The 24470-nt window shown below is 40.1% G+C and overlaps 1 protein-coding gene across 1 annotated transcript in view; it reads right to left on the minus strand.

Annotated features, from left to right (window-relative positions):
• Positions 1-24470, minus strand: part of agmo (alkylglycerol monooxygenase) — a 50244-nt gene that overhangs the window by 2082 nt on the left and 23692 nt on the right. Inside the window, exons 6-12 of the mRNA XM_054622177.1 lie at positions 23424-23490; positions 23111-23176; positions 21563-21642; positions 21032-21166; positions 18622-18738; positions 15057-15139; positions 13340-13445 (exon numbers count right to left, since the gene is read on the minus strand). Coding sequence (XP_054478152.1) covers positions 13340-13445; positions 15057-15139; positions 18622-18738; positions 21032-21166; positions 21563-21642; positions 23111-23176; positions 23424-23490 — 654 coding nt within the window. The remainder of the gene's footprint in view (positions 1-13339; positions 13446-15056; positions 15140-18621; positions 18739-21031; positions 21167-21562; positions 21643-23110; positions 23177-23423; positions 23491-24470) is intronic.

Here is a 24470-nt window from a genome sequence, read left to right on the forward strand (position 1 = left end):
ACCCCAATAAGAAACGGTAACAGCTTAACAACACACCCAACAAAGCAGCTAATCAAGGTGTTTTCTAGAGAAGAAAAATGTGTAGTTTATGTATTCTTGTATTTGGTAGTGATAGTAAAGAGTACATTTTGCGGGAAAAGAGTAGTGACATGACATGCAGCCAACTGTCCGTCCAGGCGTGCTCATGGCCTTTGTTTCTGTGTGGTATGCACTCTAACTACTCAGCCATCAGATCACCATAACTCTTTAATAAATACTTTTATGGTGTGATATAGCTACTATTTTCTTTAAAGCATCTGAATACTTTTTGCACACAAAAGAATATGCAAACTAACAATGAACTCTGGTGAACTTAATACTGTTTAAGAGGTAATGAACGGCTGATCCCTTAACCATCCAGGAGTAATTATAATTATTATACTTTATTTATTATTACTGTTGATACATTCAGAAATTTGAGGTACTGGATTATCTCCATTCCATGGAAAACATAGTACTTTTAATTTATGAGTTTATGAAATTTGAAGCAATTTTACCACAGAAATAGTTAATAGAAATAACTCTACCTCGACCCAATGCCAAATAAAAAAGCTTTTTACACATCTTTAATAATCCAATAATATACATACAGTTTTCTGCTTCGATTTAAGTACATTGTGCAATTAATAATTACTTTTAATTAGCAAGAATCTTTCAATGGAACATTTATACAGTGCGCTATTTTTACCTAAAGTAAAGGATGTGAATACTCTGAAACAAAAGTACACTACAAAAGTTAAGAACGATGCATAAAATGATTAAGATCAAATATTTATCACAACGTTGAATATAACCATCTCATCATTCATTGAAAGAGCCTTATTAACATCCATTATCCAACTTCACATGTTCAGGGGATATTTTGGATCTTTTTGAAGTTGGATTGTATGAGTTTGGAGAAACAAACACAAGAACTGGCACAGCGTCAAAGCAATGCACTGCTGTGGGTCGGGGCAGCAACGAAACATGTTTCAGACACTTGGTAGTATATATGTACACTATATTTAGAATCATTTTGCCGGTTAACCTTGCCTTAAGACAGCGATGCCATCTATGTTTCTGAAGATGTTATCTATACCCTCTATAAGCTACCAGACTGCATGAAAATCAGTTTGTGATCAGTTTGTTTCAGTAATTGTGTAGCTTTGGTAAATCTGAACTGACCAAAGAGACACAATAACATCCAACGTGTTCTGCAAGGTAACATTACTGTTTTTATCAATGGAGTCTTGTGGCTTTGGCGAGAGCATAAATGAACACAACTGCCTTAGTTCCTCGTTGAAAACGGCTGTCTTATGGTAAAGCAAACCGGCAAAAATATTCAAAATTTAGCGTACACTTAAACTGATTCATTTGCTTTGGTCGGTCTTTGTTCATGGAAACACAAACTATCCCTTTATTATACCTGACAAAGGTTGTATGGACTGAAACCAACAGAAAGGGACATTTATTGTTTGTTTTTCTTCATGTTTCAGGTTAACTAGTGTACTTTCTCACAAATAAATCAGGACCCAAAAGTAAAAACCAAAGTATAAGTGATATTTGACTTCGAATGGAATTCAATGAAAAAAGGCTTTTCACAACATACAATTTAAACATGACGCCCCGAAAGTCTCAATTCATTAAAAGAAAAAACAGTCGGTAGATTAGAAATACGTGAAGCTGCATTGTGTCCATCTCGGAGACGGATTGGGATCGGGAGGTTTGGCAGAACCTCGCAAATCACAATTCAGTCCAACAGAGCGAGACATGACAGGAGTTTCTATCAAAGCCGCATGTTGAGGCAAAAAGGAAGGGCACCTATTTCACTCCTGCTGCCACCTCTCCTCATTCAGCCCGCTACGCTACGCTTTAATGGACTCTGTAGGAAATCCATGTGGGACAGATTACATTGTGGAAGGAAGCGGGTTTGATCGTCTACAAATAAGCACTACGGCCAGACAGCAGCGGCTCCCAAAGTAGGGATCTCAGCAAATCCACTCACACTCACTTTGTTTTGGGCAGAAGGTACTTTGTTAAGAGTAGTATTACGAAAAAAAGCCTCGGACATGTGGCTTTTGTTCATTCTCTCTGCCTCTTTGTTGAGGTTTTGTTTTTTTTTAACTCAAGGGAGACGGCTCTTTTACTGTCCAACACTTCTCCTGATCATGGTAGCATGAGAGATTAATATTTAGCTGTAAGTTCACCAAGGTCATTAAGATCTATGGTACCACTTACTGCCAGAAAAGACGATTCTGCAAGAGAATCCAAAACAAACGTTTCTAATATTCCCTTTGTTTTTATCGATACAACGTTGTGGTTAAAGTTAACCCTCTGAACCCCAAAACCCACCGATTGAAAAGTATGTTTTCTTTTTCTTACAATCGCCAAAACGACACTCTTTATACCAGCCAGAAGCTGTAAAAACCTTCATTATCGCACGATTCTCATCTTTCTGACGGTCTTTGAACATGTCATGTGCGACAGACGCTTCAGTCAGAAAAAGCAACAAAAATGAAGCTTAGAATTATGATATTTCATCAAAAACGTTTTATATTACATGGCTCATTTAAATTCTCGCCCCGAATAATCCATTTGCTTTAACCAGATACTTTAAAAACACCAACAGTCACGTGAAAAAACACTTGTGGGCACATGGAGAAATGTTGGATATAAAGATTCCATTGTTTTCCAATTTTTGTAAAATAAATGATTAAAGAAATTCAACTTGCGTTTTTTATTCTTTATGATTTATGCCATGGTATTTGTGTTATACTGCACAAAATACATTTTTGAGTTTTGTCTAATTCTAGCCACGATTGTTTCTGTTTCCATAGAGGTTCAGGACTTATATATATATACATATACTTATTATATATTGCAGTGAAAATCAACGCCAAAAATATGACATGAGAGGAAAAACGCCCCAAGGCAACAACAACACGGGTAATAAGAATGTAAATGTTAATTGTAGGTTTGTGAAGGGACGTCTCCGTATTAAACGTAATACACAGCCGTGCATACCCAGACCTCCACTTTCTGCCTCGCTCCATTAACAGCAGAACACTTTCTGAATGTTGACGTTGGATGTAAATCGAGATGTTCAGAGTCGTCTAATACGGACGTCATTCTTTGGGACACTCGGCTGTCCTCGATCGCCACTCTTCAATTTTTTATCCCCCTAATGCTTAGGATTTATTGGATTAATTCCGTTGTGTAACATTTCTACACTGTGAAAACTGAGCCAGCAACAATGTAATAAAACAGATTAAAGCTGGTTATATTAGGTGACTGGAGGCACAGCGGTCCTGTAAACTGTGATGTGAATAGATGCACTGTATACCGCATATATCGCATACTGTGTTTCACAACAGCTTGAGAACTCGAGACTTATATTTTAAAACCACATTTTTCCAGCCCCTAGAATTTACAACAATTGGACAATTATTATAATTTATTCACATATAAAAGGGACAATTAATATCTTTTCATTAAAAATACCAGACTCCATTGACAGACCTTGCTGATCATCAAATCACACTTCAGTTAAACTCAACAGAAACTAAATAAAACTCAGCAAAACCGTCTTCTTTCTGCTATTCCAACAATCACCAACTCTGTAATTCACAGTTAGATCAAAAAGAAACAACTGATATATGCTCTCCTCAACGCTACCAGACAAAAACAGTCATTTTACCTAGTTGATTATTGTAAAACACACTTGATTCAAACTCTACAAAAACATATTATAACTAATCAAAAGCATCTTTGTTAGGGTTTCCACTGTTCCAACAATCCCCAACTCTGGTTTGAGAGTGTGAAAGAGTAACTGAATAAGTAACAGATATGAAAAAAGAAATAATGATTCAACAATTCTTTGTGGTTTCCCATTTGAAAAAAACTGCATACATGCAAATTTTGGTGGAAAAAAGGGTCTCACACTGTCATATTCTGATGTCCTGAATCCCAAATCGAACATGCTGTGCTAAAAATACAAGTTAAGGAAGCTAAGTAGCTGCTTTATTAAAAAATAAATCCTTGTTCTGTTGTTTTATTCCAAGATGGTGTCAACACAGTTCTCAATCGTTTGCCTGACATGAGTGAAGTTCTGGCACCCCATGGTCAAATATAAAAACATTAAATAATGGACCAAGTGCAGCTCCAACATAAAAACATCTGCATTGACCTTCAGAACAACCCTGGTCACCTCTATAGACATTTAGTGTGCTGCTGATGGACATAAAGCATCAAGCATATACACCTCAAGAGTTCCCCCCGGTGACTTCTATCCTCCAGCCTGCAGCGGGTTAACGTGGCTGAGCCTCGCTGTTCTGAAGCTGCAGCTGCACTCGTGATTGAAATGAAAACAAGGCAGAATGGCTGCTGTCAGACGTGTGATATATGACCTGTAATGGGATGTTTCCAGAGCTCCCTCTCCATATGGCTGCCTACAGTCCACCAGACCTGGACCCAACTGTGTCGGAAAAAGAACTTTTTTTTTTGTTTTAACCTGGCTGCAGAATCAGAGTGGGCGGAGTACGGGACTGAATCGGTGAAAATAAACCATATTTAACATATTTTTTCATGCCGTTTGATCCAAAGATACAGAGTGGAGCTATTTGAAGTGAGAAAGAGACAAATTGAACTGCTCATTTATCTGAAAACCAGCACTGTGAGTCCTTCTACAAACACACACACAACAATGAAGTACTAAGTAACTTACAAGTCTGCAGTTTCCCCATTTGTATATTCTTTCATTTGTAAGAGAATCTGGCTGATTAGCAGCTTATAAAGCCATTTTTGGATGCTTTGTGCCCAGTTTCTTTCTGTTTTCAGAAACATATTCGGAGCACCTCACTATGTGACAACCCTCTGTTGTAAAAAGTAAAGGAAACAAACAAAGACTTTTCATGTACCAGAACAGTTGAAGTTGGAGATGAAATCTTTTTAAACCAATTTGCTTCTTTAAATCAAATCCCCTATTTTCCAACGAAAATCTAAAATAAATACCACACCTACATACCTATATTGTATGTTTAGCCAATAAAGACAGATAGAGAAGATAGTACACACTCTAAATACACTTCAAATCTTCTAACAGCTGCACATGAAACACACTCAGGTGCACCAGCACACACATCATATACAGACACTTTTGAACATACACAGTCCTACACAAGTACACCTGCTCATATGTATGCACAGATGCACAGACACCCGTGTAACACACACACACACACACACACACACACACACACACACACACACACAGTTACATGAAGAGGACTTCCTGCCTGTTCATTATAACCGGCTTGTTTGAGCAGACTGAGGAAGGATACGCGGAGCAGGTTAATGTCCCACCAGAGAGTCAGTGTAGTGCCTGCTCTGAAGCACAGCCATGAGAAATATCGTCGTCACACTCCCACACACACACACACACACACACACACACACACACACACACACACACACACACACACACACACACACACACACACACACACACGGTGCAGCCAGACAAAACACATGTCAAACGGCAGTTGCCGCACAGTGAAAGTGTAGCAAAACACAAAGCGTTCTGATGATACGCCAGTTTAGAACGATACAGCTGTTTTAGAGGCTTTCTTCCTCACATCTGGCGTTTGTTCTCCTTTAGCATCGGTCTGCTGGAGGGTCACATGTTAGGTCAACGACGACCCATCCAGGGAGATTACGCCTCACTGACAACACAAGACGGATTCCTGAGCGTAACCCTTTAATACACTTCAGACCCCGGTGGCTTGGCACCACATCAGCCTCAATAGGAGAACTCTCCACCTCATCGTTAACCAGGCGTTCCCTAGGTGACCACACTGGTAGACCCCGATGGTGAAGAAAGCATTAGTCGGATGAATTGTGAAAGACAGAGTATTGGGCACACGTCCAGGAAGGGATGGGTGACGGAAAAACACAAAAGAGGTTGAACAAGAGTTTGCATTTGTTTCTGCCACACCAAGCTTAAGTTCGTATTTACGAGGAGCAAAGAAACGATGTGTGAATAAGTTTAATGAGATTCCTCGAAGAAGAAGAGAAGTTCAATTGTTTGGTGCCTCCTCTGCCAAAATGTCCCATATTTGCCAGCTTGTTCCAATGTTTTATAACAACAACAACATACATCTACTGGCCAATTTACATTTATTTGACTACGACAATGAAATGCAAAATTTGAAATAGGATCAGATAAACTTAAAAAATAATAAAAGTTAGCTCCAAAGACTATAATTCAACCCGCAAGGATGATGAATTGCATGAGGCTAAAGAGGGGCAGTTGCCATAAGGCAGCAACTGGATTCAGAGCAGAGATAAAAAAAACTGAGCAACTTGCTTCTTCAAAAAGAAAAAGGATGTCTGTTCTGAGAGGCAGGTCAGGGTCTCTGAGGGGAAGGTTTAAAGAGGGAGAATAAGGCCTTGGGGAGGCAGGTAGAATATAAGGTTCACAGGACCAAAGTACAAAGGACAAGAGGCAGTATGAGGACGATACCTGAGGAGTCCTTATTATTGCTTCAAAACCAAAATGATTTCTGTGCGGAGGAGCAGTTGAAGGCCTCTGAGAGGGAGAAGAAATATGTCATGTATAAGAGAGGTCCATATGAAAGATCATTGAGCTTTCAGATGCGTGTTCACCTAAACTCAAAGACTTGGAGAACCAGAAGTCAAGGTCTTGAGCTGTCAGGTAGAGCACCTTAAGGGCTCAGCATGTACACTGCGCTAACCAAGGCACCATCTCCTTTGTGGATGTGAGCTCCTGTCTGGAAAAGTTCATCTGTATATATTCCCCCGTGCAGAAGTTGCTGTTGCTCCCCAAAACTGTTGTTGGAACTGTGGACAAAGCAACCATAAAAGAAAGGTCACTGTCAAAGATGAAAGCGGGAACAAGTGCACACTTTGTTCATACTTTTGCAGGAGCTACTGTATGTCACCGTTGTACAGCCGTTGTATTCTACTTGCCTCATTGTTCTTCTCGCCTTTCAAACATTTTTGCCATCTTACTGCCAGTATGTTTTTTTATATAAGCAATAGAGGAAGTGACTGTGGTGTCAGGGGCATCATTGGACCAACACATTAAGCATGGCTGTAGACAGTGAAGAGCTTTGAGGGTACTCAAGCAAGCTTTCACCGGGTGAACCAGATAAATGGGTCTTAAAAAGTGGTTTGAGGATGTTTTAAAAGACAGAGAAGGCCCCAAACAAAAGGCTAAAGGAGCTCATCATCAACTATGTCAACATCTGTGTCAAGCCGAAGGTCTCTGAGGGACCAGAAGTGCTCGAGTGCTCGATACTCTGGCTCAGAATCAGATACTGACATTGTATAGGGTAGGGTGACCAATTGAGTTTAAATTGGTAGCCACTGGTCTGACCATCAGGAGCAGTGTCAGTCTCTTACTCAGGGACAACCCAACATGTGGAGAGGAGGTGGACTATCAGGCTTCCTCATCAGCCCTGAGATTAGGTATTGTATCAGGAGATCTAAAGTCCTCCCAAGAAATACATGACATCTGACCTTCTCATTAGGCCTCATCAATTGATTCTATGTCAATGTATAACGATATTTATTGGTGGAGGTCTGCTGTGTGAGATAGTGGCCAATAATATCCCATTTTGCAACCTTAGATCTGAAGTCAGTCCAGAACCTCCTAGCACTCACAAATCCTGGCAGCTGGAGACAATTTCCAGCTCACTTCAGGCGAGATACTGTAACCCAAACTATTGTGAAAAAAGGACCATGAGGCATTTCATTTTACTGCACTATCAGACGTGTGATTGTTAGCCAGTAAGCCAATGAGCGTAGCGGAGAGAGAGATTAATAAACTGGAGTGTAGAGTGATGAAAGCTTGCACTGCAATAAAGACTGCTAAATGAATACGCTACGCCTTCATTCAGAACCACTCTGATAGATTTCACAATAAAAACTGTCTGACTTCTTTATATTTGAACTTTATGAAAGTCTTTTATCATTTGTTATGTTTTGGATTTTGAAAAATTAGGAGTTAAAGTTCTGTGAAATGTGCATTTAAGAAGAGGGAGAAAAGAATACTGTGAGAAAAAAACAAATACCAGGGTCAGGTTCAATCCGGTTCACGTGTTGGCTCTGAGGCCGGATCATAAACTGGACGACTGTTGTGTTTCACCCATGAATTAAAGCACAAATAGGAAGACAAATTCAAAAGAGAGTCAACGTTGGCCAGAGAAACTGAGCCCACGAAAGCCAAGCTAAACACTGCTACAGAACCCCCAAAGGGCCAATTGCTGTTAGATTTCCATCGCTTTACCTGGCAAGTGGTTTGACAACATAAACCAGGCGGTTACTCTTTGACGGGCACGATCCCCTGCACATTGAGTGATAATATTTCACACTGTGTACCGTCGACCACCCCGCTGTTTACTCCAACGGAACAGTCCGACCCAGCATTTCTCTTTTCAAATCCCTCAGTTCTCTCCCCGGGAAGAGATTTCCTTTTTTCTTTTTCCATTCCTGCGAGCTCTCGGATGATGTCATGCTCACATGAGTTTCCATTGCTCCAAACAATCCTGCTAACCTCAGCGCTGCTTCTTGCTACCACACATTCCTGCTTCCCAGAAAAAAGAAAAAGGCCGCTGACCTATCGCACCTGAGATTTGGTGGGTGGAAACAACGCTCTCCGATAACGCCGACCTCTCACCTTCTGCCGCCTTATCTGCCGGCTCATGGCTGCAAAGGGGGCGGGATTTGTGATTTTTGCAGACAAATGAGGGGATGTGTCGCAGATAAAGCCACTCTGAGCCTTTTGTGTTTGACATGAACTTCATAATATTGTTCTGACCTCTTATTTTTGGCCGTTGAGCATTTATCTTCCCTGTGAAAGTCTGACAGAAATGTGGCTCTTTTCAGGTTGGAAAACACTATCAGCACAGAGATGAAACCATGGAAAATCTAACGAGGTGTGAAAACGATTATGATTTTTTAAACTATATTTTGGATTTAACTGCATTACGCAGATTTAGATTTGCTTCTCAAGTGTCAAAGTTGCATGAGCCAGCGTACCACTTCTTGAAATCATTTCTCACGAGGACAAATCCCAGTCATATGGTAAAATAAAAGCAAAATAGAGGCTTTTTATTATTCTATTTTTTTTGCTTTATTTCATTACCACAAAAAATGGACATAAAGAATTTGAAAAAAGAAAAGGATAGCATGTAAACTTGTCTTTCTGTGGATTTAAACCCAGAAAGTTAAAATGGTTTCTTTGACCTAAGATGCTCTCTCTCTTTCAACCAAAGACAGGTGTATTTTTATGAGCTCTCCCCTTAAATTACTGGGACTTCAGCAGCAGTTGGTGGCGGTTTTGAGAGAAGAGATGCTTAATTACTCTTTACTCTGGGATATATACAGCGTCTAAGGTCTGCTCTGCTTCCCTGTGCCTTCAGGCTACCCAGGCCCACACAGTAACACAACCACGTGTTACATCATCACAGTACAAACTAAACAACAGCCCCCCTGATACTCAACACACACACACACACACACACACACACACACACACACACACACACACACACACACACACACACACACACACACACACACACACAAATACATTATAATGCAATCAGGTGCATCAGGCCTGCAATGAAAACTGTTTCTGAGGTGAGGTTGTTGTCGACACATTGTCAGAAAGGTGCTGATTTAAATAATTGCTGAGACTGTAGTTACTGTTATTTTGCTAACCCAACATACATACAGGTTAAAGTCTAGGTGGGCCCATAAAAACCTCATATTATGCCATCTTGTCTAGTGCTGAAATGATTAATGATGAATTGATTACAGACAAAACAATAAAATAATTAGCAACTATGTTGAAGGGCTCCATTATTTTTAGCTTTTTTTCTTAGCTTTTTATGTAATTATTTAGCTTCCCAGTGTGTTCCTTATGTATTCAAATCCAAACACTCAAATCTTGGTCGAAGTATGAATGTTTTAGGGACAAAATGTTATTTTCCCCAAGTCTGTCTTTGAATGTTTTCCCACATGACCTGGCATCGGTTTCTGCATGACGACGCTTCTACATATATATACATAAGTACATAACTCATGCACAAGCTGAGTTCTCATCGAAAATGTTTGTTTATCTTGTGTTAAATAAAGGAAAACTAGCTTTTAGATGTTTTAAATCTCTGCGTCTCTGGTAGAAGGGTTGCAACAACTTCCTCTATACACACATATGCTCCCTCAAACACACACACACACACACACACACACACACACACACACACACACACACACACACACACACACACACACACACACACACACACACACAGAGAGACAACGCTTCTTGCACAGACAGCTATAACCTCATACAACCCGCCCCCTGCTCACACACACACACACACACACACACACACACACACACACACACACACACACACACACACACACACACACACACATGCGCGGTTACCATCCTCGTCTCGCCTGAAACCAGCGAGGTCTTCATGTGAGCCGCACACAGACGGGGGTTTTGTGCTGGGAGTGAGAGGCAGCCCTGGTTTACAGGTCAAGCCTGCAGCTTTACAAGGGAAATCTCCAGAGCCACTATAAATACCACTGTGAGCTTTAAGGGTGCAGTATATCACACCGCTGGGTTTCAAGGACCACAAACCGACCTCGTTTTTGTAGTTTTCTTTTTTAAATCCCCCCCCCCACCCTTTTCCCAAATGTACAGTCGCATGAGCCTGAATACAATTAAATGTGAATTTCCCTTCCTCCTATTCAAGTGACTCTTAATTGATTGGCCCGACTTCAAAAACACGCCCCCCCCCCCCCCGCTACAACAAAGAGCTGGCCGTTCACCTCGCGCGTCAGACTTCATATATCATTAAAGCATTTGGGGGGGTTTGGTTTTACTTTTTTTTTTCTCTCCTTTTTGCTGTAATTCTGAGCAAACTGCACAAATATGTCAAGAACCAATTCAAGTAAGTTGTGAGGATTTCTCAACGAGCCCCACCTGCAAGCGAGACATTTATTCAGCTCCAACTGATGTACTGCGACTTGAAATGAGGCCTAATGAATCTCCCAAGGAGACGGCTGAATAAAAGCTACAGCGTTGTCAAAGTGACACGGCCGTGCAGCATGTGCAGCATAAATCAAGACTTTTTTATTATTATCTTTTTTGCTCTGAAACTGATTTGGATGTGAACTTCACTTTAGACAAATTATGATGCATTCAGTTTTATTCCACTGCGTGGTGAGAAAGAGAAAAAGGTGGGAAAGTTTCAAGTTGTCTTTTGAACACCTGAGCAGCACAGATGTGGAGTTCGGAGGACAATAAAAAAAAAAAAGCAGCGGTTTCGGGGCGCTCACGTGCAAATCCCATCAGCCAGCTCTAGTTAGCGGCAGACGGCGCTAATTGGTTCCAGAAGTATTTGCTCTCGTTCGCACTGGCTGGGATGGCAAGCAGCGAGGGCGGACAGAAAGAGGGAGGGAGGGAGGGAGAGAGAGAGAGAGAGAGAGAGAGAGAGAGAGAGAAAAAAGGGAGGGAGAGCGAGTAATGAGAGGTCAGCCGCCATCTACAGTCGGGCTGCCAGAGCCAGAAAGGCACGCCAATTTTATGGTCAATTGGGCGACGCATCTGGACTCATAGATCACAGGCCTGCAGGGCTGGACTTAGCACCCGGCTCACACACATTTCACACACACGAAACAGACCACACAACACACACAATCACAGTTTAAATGTCAGAAGTCCTCATGATGATCTCATTATCACTGTATAGATACATTTTTCTTCATATTTTCTGTTTCCAGATGTTATAGAAGCAGCTATGCCAATATTCACAATGCTCATTCTCAGCCACAGTGGACACATATCATTCACAGATTTGAAATTTACAGCGTACAAGTAAATTTTTTTTTTGCTATGCCAAACTTTTCAATCTGCTCTTTCTGAGGCAATATGGACACATTGTTAATCGATCCAACCAAAACAAGAAAAAAAGGCTTTTGCTAATTGAATAAGAGTCACTGAGTTAATGTTTATTCAAGCGGCAGATGAAGACGAATTCCTCATCATTTAAGAAATGCAATCGTTTCTTTTTCTGAAAGACGTGTTCAAATTTCTTGGTTTTTTTGTTTAACTAATAACTTTTAGTCTTGAAAAGGTGGCAGAATTTTGGGGAAATGCACAAAATCTTGCTATTCACATTCATGTTTGGCTATAAAAACCTGATAAATGATTAGCAGTTCAGGGATGAAATGATTTTCATAACTGTTAAAGTAGTCTGTGAGTAATAGTAGGTGATATTGTGGATAAACAAACGTGTCCTGACCAACCCTGCTCTCCCTACTTATCTAATTAACTTTGCACAGTTGAAGACATGGGATGCCTTCTTCAATATGTTGTGACAATACACATACATTCAGTAACGGACCCAAATCACAGTCTGCATGCATTCTACACTCAGTAACAAACAGCAGGCTCATTTAAACTGTATTTTGGAGACAAACTGGTTCTCTGGTTCACGCTCAACAACGTTTTAATGGAGGGTGACAGGGAGGAGGCCAGGCTCAGCTTTAACACAAACCATCTATACAATATATCGTAATGTGACGACTTACAGTGAAAGATTTCATTATATAGTTTTGAACAAACATTTAAAACGCTTTGGGTCATGATGTCAGTTCAGGACTATATTTAGAGAGATTGTTCGGCTGTTAAATCAGACACTTTATGATTCAGTTGAATCTTAATATGAAGAGAAAAAGGTAACAATCCTCACTGAAGATCCTGTTTTAAAATCCAAAGCTCCAGAACAGCTAGGTAATGAGGCCCAAAGTGTTCTCTTGTTGTGTGTTGACTTTGCTTTGAGTAATGTCAAGTATAACACAAATTCAATATGTTGCTCAATGTGAGCTCTAATGATCTATTTGTCAATGGATGAAGTATACCACCCACTTTGGATGTTATCAGTCGATTGATTGGGCGTTATCAGAGTTGACCAGACTCATAGATAGGGTTAGAAGGAGCTTGATAAACCTACAGGTAAGCTCAGAAGGCAGTTATTATAAAGTCACCAATACTTATTCGAACCCAAATCAGGATTTTTTCCTAAACCTAACCAAGTAGTTTTGTTGCTTAAACCTAAAGTTGTTTTGTTTCTGTCTACAACATTTAGTTTCTCTTTCATGGTGGTGATAACCGTTGATAACGTCCATACAATCTGCTGATAACGTTCAAAATGGGTGCGTCCATCACCGTCAATACTGTTCTTTAAATTGCATTGTAACGAGCTGCAGGTCGTCTTACCTCCGTGGGGACGGCCAGTGAAGACAGCAGGGGCTTCATGCAGCCGTACCTCTGCATTGTCACCATGACGACGCAGCGTAGCATCTCCAAGAAAGCCGCCGTTGGCCTGAACACGAGGACACAACAACCAACAACACAACATTTAGGTGGATTAATGACATTTTTAGCTAAACGCCTTCACCTTTATTGACCTCCAGGTCAGTTTGACGAGATGATGTTGGAGGAATAAAAACAGACCAGAGCTGATTGAGTTCAAATGGATTTGACCTCTGATGTTGATGAGGGCAGTGGTCTATTAAGAGGTCAATTAGAACGACTAGAGATGCTGAAGGCCCAATTAGATGGGATTATGTTATTTTATTACTACATGTCTGTTTTTGTTCATTTACATTAATTTTAAACAAATAAAGAGGGGCAATTTTTTATTACCCACCTCTGACCTCTCAAAGATACGTCCCAATCTTTTCTTTATTGGGACCCAAGCAATGTCTACTCATGACCTTTTTTGTCAGTTTTCATTTGTCTAAAAGTTCTGCCAAAGAGTTATTTGTGTGTACTGGATTTTTAAATGATCTATCCATCGTTTAATACACAAAATATGATAAAATATCCAGAAATGTGTTTACGTCCAACCAAAAGGGGCTGTCACAAAAAACTTTTGAACTCATCTAAACATGTTATTTGTTTGACGTAATTCAAACACAACCCATGCAGCCTCCTTAAATAAATTGTAGCTGATGTCACATCAGATTTCACTCCACATTCGGCTCTACGAGGAGTGGTGGGAGAGGTATTTACAGTAGTCTTGTTTTTCTTTTCTGTGCAGATTTCACTCCAATCTGAAATCCGACACAATAATTAGCATGTCTCTCCAATGTTCAGCCAGTTTCATTTTCTACTCGTGGACTTCTGCAACTTGCTAGCCACACTAACTCCTGTAGCATTGGACTACCTCCTTGCCCACTCTTTTACCTGTTCCACCTTCCCTTTGCCTCTCTGTGCCTGTAAATTCTGAGTACAGTTCATTTACAGTTTCTCTGCTACCTCACTTCAGTGTCAACGTTAAAAGCAAATGCACTTTACAAAGACTGACAGGCCTTTTGTGGTTACATACGATAAGAATTTGGAATTCAAACAAACTCTAGCTCAATACTGGACCAATTCCGGAAATTGTTATCCCTAAAAGTCAGTTAGACACAAAAACATGGAGAAAAATAACAGTTACCATTTAAACAGTTAATGGATCAACACATACAGTACCAGTCAAAAGTTTGGACACACCTTCTCATTCAATGGTTTTTCTTTATTTTTATTTTTTTCTACATTGTAGATTAATATTGAAGACATCCAAACTATGAAGGAACACATATGGAATTATGTGGTAAACAAACAAATGCTCAACAAACCAGAATATGTTTTATATTTTACATTCTTCAAAGTAGTTGAATGAGAAGGTGTGTCCAAACTTTTGACTGGTACTGTATGTTGTCAGGAGGATTTCTGTAGATTGACTTATGGACAATTCATTTCAGCAGTAGTAGCAGAAGTATGTTGTTGTCCTTCTTTCCTATCTTAAATACATTGCAACCTTTCAGATTTATCTTGCTTCTCCTTGGAGAGTGTCAACCCCTCCCACTTGGGAGCCGCTGTCATAAATAACCAGAGCCTTCACTTTTGCTTCTCAGTCTGTCAACATGAACAAATGTCAGTACTGTACCTCTGATCCATGATGAAGCCCATGGAGGTGAGAGTGAGCAGAACGTACATGGTCATCGCCAGCATGGTTAACTGAGACAGCATCTATAGGAATCAAGATATGCATGCATGCCATGAGAAATGTGGTGCAGAAAAAATACATTAGAATGTAAACCCTAAATTAATATCATGGCTGGTTTAGTTACGATCGCAGGAGACCTTACTGGGAGAGCGGTCGTAAACCGCACGGCGGCTCGGCTGTTTACCTGGCACTGCCAACCCAAACATGTCCGACCTTCAGGATAAGTGCGCTGGCACATTCTGTATCCTGCAGCACATGCAATCCGCCCCTTTGCTTTACACTGACATGCCTAGTTTGCATGGACGCTCTAATCGTCCCAGATGGGTCTTGATGGGGGGATTGACCGCAGTAAGAGGCTGCAGTTTGAATCCCGATAGCCTCTTAAACGGAGCCAAAACAACCAACATCGGAGCAAAAATCCCATGCAGGCTCTCACTGACCTTTCACAAAACTATTTGGGACGCACACCAAAAAAACCGAGCGGTACAGGACGTGATGTACGGTCTAATTCGTGTTCTCTAACCTACGGCCTTGGCTGAGGGCAGCAGCTGGAAGCCCCGTGTCTCCTGAGGATGTCGTGGGCTGTCAGCTTGGGTTTAGATTTCCCCGACACTCAATACAGAGCCTAACAGCCAAATCTCACTGACTGCTCCCATACGACCCAGAAGGCCAAATATAGAGAACATAAAAATCAACCCATCAACAGGATGCAATACGTCTTTGTGTTTATCCAAGAGTCGTAATCCATAAGAACCGTATTATCTGAGCCCTCACATGGGAGATATAAGGGGTTTTTTTTGTTTTCTGTGAATCAAACAGGGCGGGGATGCAGGACTGTCAGAGTGTATTAAAGCTGAATGATCATTGCATCAGGGTTCAAAGGCTACAGACACAGTTATTTTTAGTAAGAGGCGCAATGAGTGGAGAATTATTTTGGTATCGAAAGGTTATGTGAACTAATCTGTGTTCAATAACCTCTGCAGACCAGACGCACTCGGTCACATGATCTTGTTGTTTATGTTTTGACTATCCCGAGACCTTACGCTCGAGAGAAAATCCTCCGCAAACCCCTCAGAGTCCTCAGGTGGAGTCACATTTAGTGGAAGGAGAAATGTTCCACGCTTCTTTCATCGTGCTAATTTTTTATGTGACCGAGTGTCAAACAGTAGAAGACAGAAATGAAAGAGAACATCTGGTGGCAGCGAATGATGGAGTTATTCTGTTGTCCCCGGAGACGAAGCAGATTAACTCATTATTGTAGCTGTTATTATGACGACGTTTATGAGGGCTCGATGGACAGAGTTACCGCTGAGGAAATACACCAGCGGTGAGATGTTACTACAATAAGTTACAAAGAAAATACACATTCTTTACTATAACTAATTTTAAAGAGAATTAAAATGTGTACTCTAGAAAATGAATAATTTTCAAAGAAAGATCAAACATCATCACATATCTGTGATTGACATATTTGCTGCTTTTACGCCACCAGGGATGTAAAAGCTCAGTGGTGGAGGAAATACTCAGATCTTTTACTTAAGTAAAAGAACCACATAAAACCACAGTTGAACTCGTCAAAAGACTAAAGTATTGGCTTCATAATATACTCAAAGTTTGACTAAAGGGAGTTCTTTAAAGGGAGCGATACAACAGCTTCAGTTCAATGTCAAAAGGGATGACGACGAGGTAAAGCAGCTGTTGATGGGAGCAGCAGAACAATGTATTTGAACTGCCTAAAAAATTCAGTTTAGGATATGTTACATATTTTCACTGCTTTATCTGCCATCAAACCGCCCTTTCTGACAGGGAACTAGAGCCAAACTCTCCTTAAAGTCATAGGGTCATCGTGCAGACACCTACTTCAGGTCACGTAGGGAAATATTCTTTGGAAAGTTCAGATTTGAATACATTACGAACACTACTGTGAAGCTATAGATTGATATAAAAACCCTAACAAACACAACAATGAACCCATCCATCAAACCACAAATTAAAAGTACTCATCATGCAGATTATGGCTCTTTTCAGAATAGCGTGTTTGATATTACTGGATTATAATTATTGATGTGTGAATGTGTAAGCATCACTTCAATGTTCCACTAAAGTTTCATCCTAACCTATTATAATACATCATAATTCATCTAATCATTATATTTGGTATAATTAATCTGAACCTGCAAAGTAACTATATTTATTAAATTAACAAAGTACAGTAAAAAGTAGTGCATTTCCTTTGTTTGTGTAGTGGAGTAGAAGTATTACAGTACATAGTTATTATAATGCTGACCCACTACTATGACTATACAATCATAAACACACTAATGGAGATCTGTTCTGAGATAAGACTTGGTCACTTCCACCCTGAGCCTCTAATAGTAACTGTTAAGCAAACCTATAATAAAACGCACACGTTGACCTGCTGATGAGGTAATTGAAGAGTAGCGTCACTTTATGTTTTTTCATGGTTTGGAATTAACGCAAAGCCCATAAATTGTCCGGCAGTGTACCATCAATTTTCCAGCTAAATAAGCGCCTAGCGAACATGTGGGTATAAATACATAACAGTGACATGATTTATTGTCGGGCCGCAGCGCTCACTTTGTTATTTTCCCGTCCGAGTCCTGATTGCTGCATCCTGAAGGCTATTTGGGTTGGGAAATGGTTGACTCGACAATTAAGGCGTTTGTGTTCACTGCCTGGACCACCAGCTGGTGTTTCATTCGCCGAGAGGGAGGGGAACCCTGGACCCTGCATGGGGAGGTGTGTGTGCGTGTGTGTGTGTGTGTGTGTGTGTGTGTGTGTGTGTGTGTGTGTGTGTGTGTGTGTGTGGGGGGGGGGGTGTGTGTGTGACCACAACTGAAGGAGCACCACGGAGGTAGCGATTAGAAAAAAAATAGACAGGCCATTTTTATTTGGGAGTTTGAAGGCGCTGGGCGTGACAGCACTTTTTTGGCTAACCAAAACTATGCCTGGGGAAAAGAGGCTTCCAAAGATAACTGCTGAGGAGACCTGTTTCTTTTTTTCTTTTTTTACATTTCTGACGGAGGAGGAAGGGGGTCTCTTGGCTCGCCGAGTGGAAAATAATAGACAAAGGTTGTTCTAAAGGGGAACGCCGATCAGTCATTCTGTCATGATGTTAGACAGAGCTGCTCTTTTCCTGCTGCCTAAGTAGAGGACTGAGCTCGACCGTGGAGCCGCCACAACAAACTGCATAATTGGGTGAAATAATGTTGGCAAACAAACACGCAGCGCTCAGCCTTAAATTAGGAGTCCTGGACCACCTTGTCATACTTTATATGAGGGATTACGGTAGCCTAAACATAACAGCAGTCAGCGTGTGACCAGGAGGTCAACCGCTTCAAGCATACAGGAACTTAAATTGTTTTTTCTCCTTCAGAAGGATTGTCAGTGGGCTTTTGAGCAAGGCAGCTAAGCTTCTAATCAAGATTAAAATCACAACTCCCCTGCGGACATTTACAGTTCTCCATCCGTGACACATACGTACCATTTTGTTTTCAAACAGATCATGGTAAGCCCCCAACGCCAGCAGGAAATGTATGACCACATAAACTTGTAAAGGCAGCGGCCAGCTGGGATCGTGAGGCACTTCCTGTCCGGTAACCTGCACATGGAAACATAAAACATGTTTAATTCCCCAATCCCTCATATTTCTTTTTGTAATCCTCTGGACAGATACTCACACCACACAGCAAGCCTTGTACTTATATAACGAGATTCATTCAAGTTGAACTTTGTGTTTACACTGGTACCCTGACTCCTTATTAATAACCATTGTAAATATAAATCAAATAGATGTTGTCAGAATTATTCCATTATGGCCTGAAGGAGCAATAAAAAGCATTAATATATAAGTTTTCACACATTTTCAATGGCAGCACGTGACCTTCAGGTCTTACAACTGACCCAGGTTTGCAGGAGCCTAATACCAATATTTAATCTCATTTGTTTGCTTTCCTTTTTCTTTCCTGTTACTTTCCAAGAACCCCCTAGAATTGGTTCATCAATTCCATAAACAATGAATACCTATCAGCGACATTTCAGTTGTCACCCTTAAAGGGATAGTTGGGTATTGTGAAGTGGGGTTGTATGAGGTTCTTATCAATAGTCAGTGTTTAACCTACAGTAGATGGCGTTTGGAGGAAACAGATAGGAGTAAGAGCACAGGAAGTAATGTACTGCAGGGATGTCAGCAGCAGCACATTGCCTTGCTTCTGTGCAGTAACTCCTGTCTATTTCTACAAACTGGGGGCTAACCGACTGCGTTCCACTTGGGATATTTGTCCTGGTTCATTTGAAGACGCCTGAGGTTGCTGATGGAAAAGACATGCTTGTGATAATAACACAGCTCCTAAGAATTTTCTTTAAAATGACAAGCGAATCGAATTTATGTGTCCTCTGTCAGAAATGCAACAGGTGTTTATGTTTACAGCGCAGCCAAGCCAACTTCAAGCTGAGAGAGTTCAGCATGTGACGATATTTTAGATAAACGACACTTCTACACCTCTTCCAAATGCCTGGCATTCGCTGTATTCTTCTAAATCATGTTCAGTAGATTAGTAACGCCCTGTTAATCTGTTGTGTGTTTAATCCTGTGTGGGACTCAGCTATTGACTATAAAAACTTCCATACAGAGAAAACGTCAGAAATAGCAATTACAAAAGACAGCATTAGAGCGGAGTTAGAAAAAGGAAATAATGGAAATGACAAAAGCAACAGAAAAACAAAAGTGAATGAGTGAGGATGTTATGGGCCTAAATGAACTCATAAAAGTCAAACTTCTCTGATGAACTTTTCTCTCTTTCTACTTCTTATGTGTTTATTTTTTTCCTAACAAAAAAAAAAATTTGTTTTGTTGCTTCTCTCTAAAATTCAGAAATGGTGAAAATGAGTTTGTTGTGTTCCAGCTACAAAGCCCTCCGGGATTTATTGGGTGTAGCGGTTTCCCCACAAAACACACAGTCACATATGAGTCCTTTCGTAAGAATTCCCTGAGTCATCTGACCTGGTTTTTTTTAAGTTTCTAAATGAAGTAACTAAGCCGGAGGGCCTTGGGTTGAAACTGCATCCTTTTTGGGAACGAAGTAAAAAAAAAAAAAAAAACACACAAAAAACTATCCAATCATAGAGGTCTGTCTCTAATTCGGGGGGTTTCCCAGGATCCCGAAGAACCAAACCACCACATGTGGGTTCCCCCCTTCGACCCGGGTCCTGTAGGTGTTCCAGCACTCTGCTCTGCTTATTCTCAAAGAGCTGAAACACGCTCAACCCCTCTCTCCTCCATCACTCCCCCTCTCTTTCCTTTCTTTCCCTCACCGGCAGATATCAACGAGCAGCCGTCTACGCGAAGCCTTTCAAGATATTTCGGTTCAATTCCAGCTCTGTCCGTGTTTAGAATCGCCCCGCTGGGTTTAAGGGGCCAATTTAATTGTAAAGGCAAAGGGGAGTTTCTTTCTTTCTTTTTTTTTTTTTTTTTTTTTTTTTTTAAGTGTGAAGCATGAAGGGAAGTATATATGTGACACCATCAGCGCTATTTCAAAGCTAACCGCCGGGACATTTGACTGGAGCCTGTATTTCTTTCTGCACACACACACACACACACACACACATTCACACTTGACTGCATGCGGTTTTAATCCCGCAGACTGCCTTTTAAAAGACGGTGAAAATGAACTTATTGTGTTCCTTCTACAAAGGGCTCTGCAGCTTTTATTTGATGTGGCAGTTCCTTGTAAAACTTGTAGAATTCGTGAATCCTTCAATAAGGAATGCTCTGAGTCATTTAAGCCTGTGTTTTGCGTGTGTCAAAATGATGGGTAATGAAGCCTGAGGGCATTGTTGTCAAATTATACCTCCTGAAGGAATGAAAACAAGTGAATTTTCTTTTTTTAACCAACCTTGGGATTGTTTGCGTGGTCACCTAGCCGAGGTTTACCAGGACTCCAACTCGGACCTTTGAAGAAAGTTGACAGCTTGTAGCCGATAGACTTGAAAGTGGTGGACCTTTTCCACAAATACACGTAGTAGTGTAACTAAAAGAGGAGAAAAACCAAAGAGTCAAACATCAATATACAATCAGACGCTTTATTTAATTGATCAACGTTAATGATCTGTGGCAGCTAATCCCGAGTAGAAAGGTTTCTGCTTTCATTGGGCTGGACGTTGCTCGCGCTGCAGGGGCAGCAAAAATAATCACAACATATCCACCTCCTGGCATTTCACTTCATTGGCCTCCTCCACCTCGGCTGGCCAGTTTGTTTGGAGTGGAGTTATAATGTTATGGTTACAAAATGGCCACTGAGCCAGCAAAAAAAAAAGTGAAACATGAGCTCAAGTCTCCCTCCTCCACTAAAAAGGTGTTTATACTCAGATGGATGAAGGTGAGACTTAACGGTGGCCACAACTATTGATGGAAAGATGGGACCAACCTGAGTGTAGAGGATTTCAAAGGTGTTGATGGGGCACACCAGACCGAACACCACCTTGTCCGTCTCTTCAGCAAAGGTACCTGAGAAGAATACTTGCTGTTTTTATTTGCAAAACTAAATAAAATGAATAAATACAAATATTGAATGCATGAATAAATACATTCACAACATATTTACACATTCAGAAAACACTCAGTGGCATTATTGTCGTGCTTCTGTCCACCTGGGGAATGTGAGTCCAGTGTAAACTCTTGTTTTAGCTCTGTTTTGGTCTCCACCAACTCCTCAGGGAAATATCTGTCTCCATAGCTAATCAAGACATATATATTTGCCCAACGTTTTGTGTAATGAAAACCCTTAGGGGTACATTATTAAACCACAACCTCTTTGAACTCTGTGGAGAAAGAGAGAGAGAGAGAAAAAAAATGGCCCAAGGGATTTCTGGGTAATCAAAAACCTCAAAATGTAATCAGTTTGTCATCGCTGACGTTTGGTGCAAAAGTGCTGACTCGAGAAAAAAGGCAAACCTATAGTTTATATCACTAACATAAAGAGTCCCTGTTTCCCTTGATTTTGTTGTTATAATGGGTCATACCACAACGTTTGGCTTCCATTTAGCATCAAGTAATAAGAGGGCAGACATCACACACACCGGTACTGATACGAACAGCACACACAGCACACACAGCTCACTCATGAAGTCCTTCAATATCTTAATGGTGCACAGGTGGGTGTATATGAATTTGGAGTGAGAAGTGAAACAGAAAAAAGCAGGAGCCCTTTTACATCACAAGCTGCTAATAGATGTTTGTGAGTTTTTATTGTTACTGAACACTGAATAAGAAATAAGAAATAAAGGTAAATTCATCCAGAATCTCAAATCCATAACTTTGGCGTCATAACTCTCTGTGTGGCTTCATATCAGCACAGTCGAGTGTGTTTTAATACTTTAAAGTATTCTCTTTATTCACTCTGAAGCATTTTTCTATAAAGAACATAATCTTCCAGTCCTGAGCAATTTTTCATGTCTAATCTCTACACATTGTATGTGACAAGTTGGAAAATATGCACTTTTACAAGTTAAAGGAAATGTCAAATTCATGTTTTGTTATGTTAAAATCTTTGATGTGCTTAAAAAGATCATTTGAAAATTATGAATAACATTTATGAGGATTTACTAAAGCTATAAAGTTATGAAAGGGTTCAAATTCATCACGTTTATAATTGATTAAAATGCAAAAATAAGATTTTCTTACATTGTTTACTTTGTTCTTTATTGCGTAATTTAAGTTATAATAGTTTTAAACTGTGACGTACATATTGGTCTTGATCTTGAGTCTGAGATCGATTGCTTTGGTCTCCACCTCCGTACCTAGGTGAAACCGCAATCTTTTCACATTGCAGAGGAAACAGTGTCACATTACTCTCTTGATTATTTATCCCCATTTTTCAGAGGAGTAACACTTTATGGCCAGTTTGGGTAAAAAAATAAACGATACATACCAGGAGGAAGGGAGATAAAAACAAATACATGAATGCTTTGCTTACCAAATAATCGGTCCCATATGATTAGTATTCCTCCGTAATTCTTGTCAATGCAGTATACGTTTCTCCCTGTTGGGAAAATATTTTATGAGATGACCACAGGAAATATTTGAACTATTATGAGAAAGTAAAGAAAAAAATGTAAATTCCATTATCTTAGACACTTTTTAGACTCTTGTAACATGACAATAATCAAAACTATAATCAGACATAATCAATTAGCAACATTTCATCTTTTATCACACGTTTGATGCTGCTCTCTTTCTATTGATGTGCCATCACACACGGCATAAAAAAATAATAAAATAAAGCTCACCGTGATGAACTCTGTGATGTTTTGGGGTGTTGAAGACCCATTCAAGAGGTCCAAGGGTTCTGATCAACTGAAATAGAATAAAAACATATAGAACATTAAATATTTAGAATGTGTTCAGCAAAGTTCATCACAAGATGATTTTTAGATTATGAGATATATATTGTTTGACTAATTGATTTAGACCTGGTGGTGGTAATGGATGAAAAGGCTCATCTTCTGGGGAGCATAAATGTGTAACTAAATTTCATGGTATAACTACCGATTTGATTTAGATATAACATCTACATGGGGATTCTTTTTTGGGATGCCTATTGCTGGACAAAAGGTGAGTAACGTACTTGGCAATAAACAGCCTCTGATTCTGATTCATCTGAGTCATAATGATTCATCTTCCGAGAATAATGAACGTCTGCCGGTCTGTCTACAGTAGATGTTGACATGCTTCACAGAATAAGTGCGAACTTTGACCTACTAAGTGCGCTTGAGGGAAATGTCAAGGTGTATGAAAATGCAAGCTCCATGAATGTCAACCAGTCCATCCAATTTAGATATTTCAGGCTGCAGGCTGGAGCCATGGCGCTAGAATGTCTTAAACTGACCAATCTCCATTTCCGAAAGGTCAAAATGGTATCTTCAAATTCTTTTATTTGTACGACCAACAACTAGAAACCCAAATAAATTCAGTTTACTTTATTATGAAGCAAGAAAAAGCAGCAAATCCTCACATTTGAGAGTCCGAAAGCATCAAATATTTGGTAGGAATCAATAGAAACAGCTGGAAAATAGTTACTGATTGTCTGTTGATCGACTAATCCTTTCAGCTCATATCTTGTTCTGTATCAAATTAGTCTGACCAACCTTCTGGTCGGACATAAAACCAAAAGACTACCATGCATAAATGTTGGAAGGATGCATTACGAGACATTTGTCTTGTGGGTTTAGTTAAAGTACTTCAGGTAATAGGTGACAAAAAGTCAATATAACTTTCATACATTCTTAAATCTTCATATTCTTGTTTGTTTTCCTGATCATAGTCGTATTTATGGA

The sequence above is a fragment of the Anoplopoma fimbria genome, chromosome 20, assembly GCF_027596085.1.
Source record: "Anoplopoma fimbria isolate UVic2021 breed Golden Eagle Sablefish chromosome 20, Afim_UVic_2022, whole genome shotgun sequence".
NCBI classification, from domain to species: Eukaryota; Metazoa; Chordata; class Actinopteri; order Perciformes; family Anoplopomatidae; genus Anoplopoma; species Anoplopoma fimbria.